This window comes from Cydia amplana, chromosome 7 (genome assembly GCF_948474715.1).
Source record: "Cydia amplana chromosome 7, ilCydAmpl1.1, whole genome shotgun sequence".
In the NCBI taxonomy this organism is placed as follows: Eukaryota; Metazoa; Arthropoda; class Insecta; order Lepidoptera; family Tortricidae; genus Cydia; species Cydia amplana.
Window position 1 is genome coordinate 5,851,184 of NC_086075.1, and position 7,639 is coordinate 5,858,822.

At 36.8% G+C, this 7,639-nt stretch overlaps 1 protein-coding gene across 2 annotated transcripts; it reads right to left on the reverse strand.

Annotated features, from left to right (window-relative positions):
• Positions 1–3,495: 3,495 nt before the first annotated feature.
• LOC134649823 (thioredoxin-2-like) lies at positions 3,496–5,993 on the reverse strand. 2 transcript variants are annotated; one of them, XM_063504654.1, is made up of 4 exons: positions 5,925–5,993; positions 5,322–5,398; positions 4,862–5,030; positions 3,496–3,732 (listed from the first exon to the last, which is right to left on the reverse strand). In XM_063504654.1, the coding sequence occupies exons 1-4, from the start codon at positions 5,988–5,990 to the stop codon at positions 3,526–3,528; spliced, it is 519 nt and encodes a 172-aa protein (XP_063360724.1). In that variant the 5' UTR covers positions 5,991–5,993; the 3' UTR covers positions 3,496–3,525. The 2 variants fall into 2 exon arrangements, with proteins under 2 accessions (XP_063360724.1, XP_063360723.1); XM_063504653.1 differs by having other exon boundaries at positions 4,862–5,033.
• Between the last annotated feature and the right edge of the window lie 1,646 nt (positions 5,994–7,639).

Below are 7,639 nucleotides of genomic sequence, written 5' to 3' on the forward strand. Positions count from 1 at the left end.
CACTTCGGATGCCGCTAGTTCCTTATCGAGGAAATCGAGTAATTCGGTCACGTCAGGAATTTCACATGAAGTTTTTAATGATAATTCAAAACGCCTACGAATATGAGGTGTAATTTTGCGTAGCAAAATATTTAAAAGTACGAAACTCCAGTCGTCAACTGGTAAACCTAATGATTTTAAAGCAGTAATATTCTCGTGATAACAATTCATCAAGTTACGTAAACTTGATTCAACATTTTTCTCGTTAACTGACTCACAGTCAAAAATGTTGTCAAAGTGTTTTGTTGAAATAATTCGTTTGTTTTCATAACGCGAAATTAATACCTGTAAGGCATTTTCGTAATTAGAATCCGTAACAGGAATCGATTTGATAAGATTATACGGTTCATCTTTTAAAAACAATAACAAATACCGGAAGCGTTCGACATTTGTTAAAGTGACGTTGTCATGTACAAGTGATTTAAATAAATCATAGAAAGCATTCCATTCAGTTAGAACGCCAGTGAATGTTTGAAGCGATAAGCGCGGTAAACGAATATGCGTTTGATTTGATTGCTGAGCGCAGCAATTTGCATGTGACACCCCATTTAGTCCGCCGCAAGCAGACGTAAATGACGCAATACTTTGTTTACGCTCCTCCTTAAACGTATCCAAGGCAACTTGGACCTTAAAGTACAAAGAATCGAATTGGTTTCTCACAGCTAAATTATCATCACGGTTGAATGACTCATTCTTTGCCGATAACTTTTCAATTTTCGCTTGAACTTGGAAAAATGATTTTTTGATTGAGGCTAATTCTTTAACTCGAACTCGAAATTCGGCTACATTATCCGAACAGTCTACAATTTTTTGAATATTATTAATCGCTAAATCACGTTCGAATGTCAATGGTTCAATCTCCATAGCTGTCATCTTGTAAGAAATTGAGTTATTTTACTGTGTAAAATAATAACGTTATCACGAGATAAGAGATGATTGAACTTGTTAATCTGTATAGTAGGTATATACGTTATGTTAAGTTATAAGACCTCTAAAAATGGCTAGGTACTAGCAAATATGTTAGTTTGTTAATAAAATAGGTATATATAATTTGTCGCAAATTAAAAGTAAGTTGTAATTTAACATGCAATGTCAAATACAAAGATAATATTTCCCGTCGGTAGAACCCGAGCTAAAGAAATTTGAACTCTGTGCCGTACGCAATACGAGCGACAGTTTACTCGATACTGTAATTATGACAGTAAGCGATAACTTCGTTTTCCGGTATGTAATACCTGAACCTTAAAATATACACTTAAGTACGTAAATACTAAATGTAATGTAATGTACGTTGTACAAAATAAAGAAATGAGTTGCGACAAACTATATTTAGATCTAGGTATTAGTACTAGGCAAATGACTCCACGCGCGCCGCTGTAGGTATCTACCGCCCGGTTCTCGGAAATTATAGACGAATGTAATTTCGCAAAAAATGCTCAAAACCATATAAAACTATATATAATTAGAATGATCTCGTTGAGATCTAACTGTACGTATCAGTATTTTTGAGAAATATTGCACGACGTTGTCGGAAACTCGATATTTATAATTGTAAGCGGAGGTAGGTTCTCGCTAACTTACGAACAAAGGAATAGGAATTTACTTGAAATTACTTTGGTACAGCACAAATAATACGCATATAAACCGATACCAGATAGTAATATCCGGCTCGAACACAATTATGTTGGGTAAATTGACTAGCATAGACCGTGGGGACTGACCTGGAATCTGGTATGCTGTTTCCTTAGGGGCCCCTGGTCTGGTTCCTTCGATGATGAAATGTAGAAATCTCATAGGCTGGCGTCGGCAGACGACTTCTATTTGTGCTGGACACTTGTAGGTTTGATTTTGGGTTTAAAAGCTCAAGCTTTCGACGGAGCGAGCAGATACGGCGCGTTTCGATTTTTAGATCGTTGAGAAGAGTATGGCAACACTCAAGCTTTCAGTGTTGCGCGCTTTTAGAAAAGCGTTCCGTTTTAGGCTTATCCCGTTTGGAATATGCTAGTCGATTAAGTATTAATCGATTTGAAAATAATGAACGAAAATACGTAGTATTTGTGCGTACATATACAAAAGTACCGAACAATCAGTATCGCCTTATTTGTAGCATAGATAAATATACATAAAGGAAGAGAGGTAACTCCATACATCAGTTTTCTTACCAAAACGCAAGTTACTTCGTAGTCGACATCTAGCGTCAAGTAGCGGACATTCTCAGTTCTGCTAGTTGACAATAGATGTCGCTTTAATGCTCAACCATTTTCAGCTAATTTTATAACCGGATGCACCGGAAGTCTATTTTCAACTCCTTCTGCTTATAATATTAGTTGTAAATTGTTTTAGTAGTACATTTTTCGTCAGTAGCGAGACTTGTGATATCTGGCGGTCTAGCATGAGTAGCGGTACGGATAGTTCCACTACTTGACGTTAGATGTCGACTACGAAATAACTCGCGTTTTTGTAAGAAACCTGATGCATGGAGTTACCACTCTTTCTTTACTTATATTTGTCTATGTTTGTAGGAATTGGCACCTTATTTATAAGTTTCATAACGTAAAAAGCAAACGTCACTATCCTAATAATAAATAAATCTTAATGCTCCAGAGCCTGCTAAAGAAATGGACATAGTTCGTTGTTTTTAGCATTAGAAAGAACTTGAAAGAATGTAAGCGATCTTGACATGTATTTTAATTGAAAAACGCCTTTTAAAAATCAGTAACTATTACTTATGAAAGCAGAATAATATAAATGATCGTATTAGATTCATAATTGTTACATATTTGCCGTAACTTATTTTTAAAATGTGTTTTTCAATTAAAAGACACATCAAGATTGTTTACCTTATTTCTAATGCTAAAAAAAACGAACCATAGCAATAAACATTAACATCGGTTCTTGAAAAATAGTATTTTATAGGATTATCCTTAAGTTTTTTAAAATCACTAAAAACTCGAAAATATTTACCTACCATTGCTAAGTTTCCACAGGTACTTAACTAATTTGTTTTTATTTGACACAACTATAACGATTCAAAGTTATTGAATTTCAGTTAGTCGGTGTCGCTACGTTGAAAGTGGAAATGAATACCAAGACGAGAGTTCCTTAGTTGATTACAAAATGAGGCGGTTAGTCCAATCAGCACAGGATACTCTTAATCTACTTCGCAAAACAGTATACTGGCCTACTCCACTCCACCGATGGATAGCTGCCAGATGCCATGAGGCGTATTCTGATTGCAATAACAGATTATGAATTTGATCTGGATTTGTTATGGATACGATCTGTCAGTACCTATCAATAGGTTCGTTTCTTGTTGAGGAAATGTAGTAAAAAATAGGTACCTACTTATGTATATCAGTCGCGATTATTTGAACTTGAAAATATATTAAAACTGATTTAATTTAAGTAGTCTTTATACATGTTTTAATGACCACTATACGAAGAGTAAGTAAGTACACATAATAAAGTCAGTTAAACGTTTTACGGTTATTCGTCTGATGAATTTGATGATTCTGAGCTACTTTTTGAAGGCGACATGACCTTAGACACAGTACCACGTAAATCACAGTCACTGCCATATATTTCATGGATTTTCTTCCCATTCTTTACAAAAATGAACCTTGGGACAGTAGGCAGGTTGCTCAGCCCGTACTTCCAAACATCTTCATCGTTTTCAAGGTTATCTCTATCGACCTGGAAAAGAGAACATTTTATATTTATTACTTCACACACTGATTATGAAAACGTGATCTGCCGCGGTGAGAGTGGTGCCACATATATTCAATAATGCATGCAAGCACCTACATCAGATTGTTTCAATTATTACCAGCCTTTGTTTAAATTAGGACCTACATGATATCACCAAGGTACCTCAGCTCAGTTGATATTGTTAAGTGGCTACCTACCAACTGTTAATAACGGGGTTCTAAACGAAAAAATTGTAAAGACGAATAAATACACAGCGAAAGCTAAGTAGTATAAAGGGTTGGCTACCTTTAAAATAATTCAGAACTAAAAAAATCCTTAAAATGTTTTCCGTTAAAAACTTAATAAAGCCATGCCAAGTAGACACAATCTGACACTAAAGGATGACTCACGCGAGAACGAACCGGGTTCAGACTGAGGCGTCCAGCACTTCGTTTTATGTAGAAAGCCATTCCGAGCCCCGGTGATCATGTGATGACTTCGATAAAAAAGCGGCCAAGTGCGAGTCGGACTCGCCCATGAAGGGTTCCGTATTTAGGCGATTTATGACGTATTAAAAAAAACTACTTACTAGATCTCGTCCAAACCAATTTTCGGTGGAAGTTTACACGGTAATGTACATCATATAATTTTTTTTAGTTTTATCATTCTGTTATTTTAGAAGTTACAGGGGGGGGGGACACACATTTTACCACTTTGGAAGTGTCTCTCGCGCAAACTATTCAGTTTAGAAAAAAATGATATTAGAAACCTCAATATCATTTTTGAAGACCTATCCATAGATACCCCACATGTATAGGTTTGATGAAAAAAAAAATTTTGAGTTTCAGTTCTAAGTATAGGGAACCCCAAAAATTTATTGTTTTTTTTTCTATTTTTGTGTGAAAATCTTAATGCGGTTCACAGAATACATCTGAGAAAAGTGACTGTGACATACACGGACAGACGGACAGACAGACAGACAGACATGACGAATCTATAAGGGTTCCGTTTTTTGCCATTTGGCTACGGAACCCTAAAAAGTGTCGGATGCCTCGGCCCGGACCCAGGCCGTTTTAGAATGAGTCATCGTTAACTTATCAGAATACCAGGATACACAGTCGTCAAAGCACCTTACCATCAGAACGATTAGGTTGTCTGTCTTGGCTGCAATGTCTTCTACAGTGGGATTGACCTTTTTGCAGTGCGGGCACCAAGTTACCATGAAATAGATGATCGCCAATTTGTCGCCGGCCCCAGCGATCTGAGTTTCTAAGTCCGTCGAGTTTTTTATAGCGATTATTTTGCTACTGAAAAGTAAGTATTATTTTGAAAGGTCTTGATTGTATAATAGTCAAATAGTAAGTAGTAGTAGTAAGGCGACCAACTTTACTTGGTAAAACTTGATTTATTGTATAAAGCTCTTAATTTGAAGAGCAATGCTTTTGAGCCTGTAGCCAATTCGGAAACCATGTCATTTTGTCACTGATGTGTGACAAATCGTTTACAGAAAATCGCAAAGAAATCGGTCAAATTAAAATATACGTCCGACGAAAAGGTGTAAGGATTTCGTGAAACGCATAAACTTCTGTCCTTACTCTGGTTTAACAGTAGTTGTGTCAGGTATGTTCTGCTCTCCAGACTCGTCAGAGTCAGATTCAGCTCCCAGGGGTCTCTGCAATTACCAAAAAACTGCCTTTATTATAAATATTTTATCAGCAATGAGCTATCTTAGCCTCTATTTCACCATCTCGACAACTGCCTAGCCTAGTTGACAATAGTACATCGAAAAAAGCCAAACTTACTACGAAAAGTCAAGTGACTTATTCCATACATTGCTTAAGTTTCAATATTAGGCGTTTTCGGTCAACGATTCTCACCTTAGCTAAGCCCCCTGCTGTTCTGGAGAGTGGAGTGATTATTCAACAGGTATTTTTATCACAAAGTACCGACGGGAAATTTTCAGTAAGGTGAAGTTGGTAAAATATCAGATCACAAGTCATTTATAGTCTATAGGAGACTAATGTAGTAGAAGACCTTTAGGGGTAATGGTCCTTTGAAGAACTTAAGTTTAGTAAAATGATACAGAGTATTTACATCTAACGGTTGTCGTGTATAATAGTAGTAGGTTTAATCTACTATTATAGACGACAACCGGGATCAACACGTCATATAAAACACTCACTAAAAAAACAACTGACCTTGTCTTTTGCCAGAGCAGTAGCAAGCGCACATATTGCCAGTAACAATGGCAATTTGCATTGCATCTTGGAAAAACAACAGTGGCTAGTTTTCAAAATATCTGAGAACTCAGCAGCGTAATGGCTCGTTCGATGCGCAGTAATGATCTATCACCTCCGTCTCGTTATCACTGTATTCGCCAGAAAGAAGATTAAAAAGCTTACCTAGTGCCTCGGGGGTTATCATCGTCGCAAGAATAACAAGCGTTGTAGCGTTAGGTATGCCTGTGTGTCTTTCTGGTGTTAAGATAAAAATCTTCGGGTTTTGTCCATTGTTTTTAGGGTTCCGTGGACAAAATTCCAAAAACGGAACACTTATAGTTTCATCATGTCCGTCTATGCTTTCTTCAGACCGTCCAGTTTGTCTGTCCGTATGTCACATCTTAAAAACTAAAAGGTAGGTTAAATACATTTCAATTAAAATTAGAACACAGGTGTGTTTTGTGAACCGCAACTAAAGTTCAGTAGAAACTATATACCGTAAAATGGGGTGAGTAGTGTCAAAACTGAAATTTAAACCTCGATAACATTTTATTTTTACATATGAAAACTGAATGGTGTATATAATAAGTGTTCCGGACGTTTGTATTTTAGTTTTTATTTATTTTAGTTGTTTTTGGGTAGTTCCATTTTATAACTTTGACGATAAAGAGGAAAACCCACCTTACCCCGTAGTGCCTCGTATTTGGGGTGAGAGGGGTTTTCATACAAAGGTGATTTTGGAAGATTGTTGGATCGATTTTTTTTATTATGCGTATTACTATAGCTCCATTTTAAATTGGAATACATTATTTTTGTAGCAGTAGCCTTAAAATCCCTTCTCACCCCCCCTCTCAAACCTTCTCTCCCTATTCATAACCCACCTCTCCCCGCGAAACCTACTTACCCCGTTTTACGGTACTATTTTCTGCTTTCATCTATTTAACAAAATAAGCTAAAAGAACTAGGTACTTAAACGATTGAAGGTTAATGGTAAATTTATAAATAATATAATCCCTTATTGATTGGAGTAAGCAGTGAAAGGAAATGTCACGTGCCTTAGTGGCTGTAGCCACTTCGCCTTATTGGCCGCAGTGCGGTAGGTTATATTCTACAAATTAAACCTGCCTTTTAGCCCAATCAAGTCTTGACTTCTGAAGCAATTCAGAGCTTCATTGATTATGGTTCCATTGCGTCTTGACTAAGGCCCTTTAACCTTTTGGACGCCAACGACCGATATTTCCGCACCGTAGGTTCAACGCCAAAGACCGATTAATCGGTCATATATCACAGAGCAACATAGACCTACGTGCATATGCATAAAGTTCAATTTCAGTTTTGACACTTCGGTGACGTGGCCTCAGCGTGACAGCTTTTGTGTTTGACACGGCGTCGAAAAGATTAACTCAAGCTAAAATTCCCGTCTAAATCATTTTGTTGAAATAACTACACTCAGAAGCACGAGATTGTTTTAAAGTGTTTCTAGATTTTGTCTCCAAGGACACAACTGAATAGGAATGTACCAAATGTTTTAAGTTTGATGCGCGAACTTCGGTCTGTGGCCTGCAACTTCAACTCCAAGGCTTCGCAGTTTGTATACAAGTTACTATGTAAATACGCTATCTTGATAACTTAAGTAACTTAAGGTCCATCGACCTTGGATAAAAGTGCACAGTACCAAACAAAATCCATTATTT

Excerpts from the sequence above, each read along its gene's own strand:
- LOC134649823 (XM_063504653.1), bottom strand. The coding sequence starts at position 5,990 with ATGCAATGCAAATTGCCATTGTTACTGGCAATATGTGCGCTTGCTACT. Across the intron at positions 5,034-5,321 it reads ACAACTACTGTTAAACCAGA|TAGCAAAATAATCGCTATAA; the intron begins GTAAGGACAGAA and ends CTTACTTTTCAG. Across the intron at positions 3,733-4,861 it reads ACAACCTAATCGTTCTGATG|GTCGATAGAGATAACCTTGA; the intron begins GTAAGGTGCTTT and ends TCTCTTTTCCAG.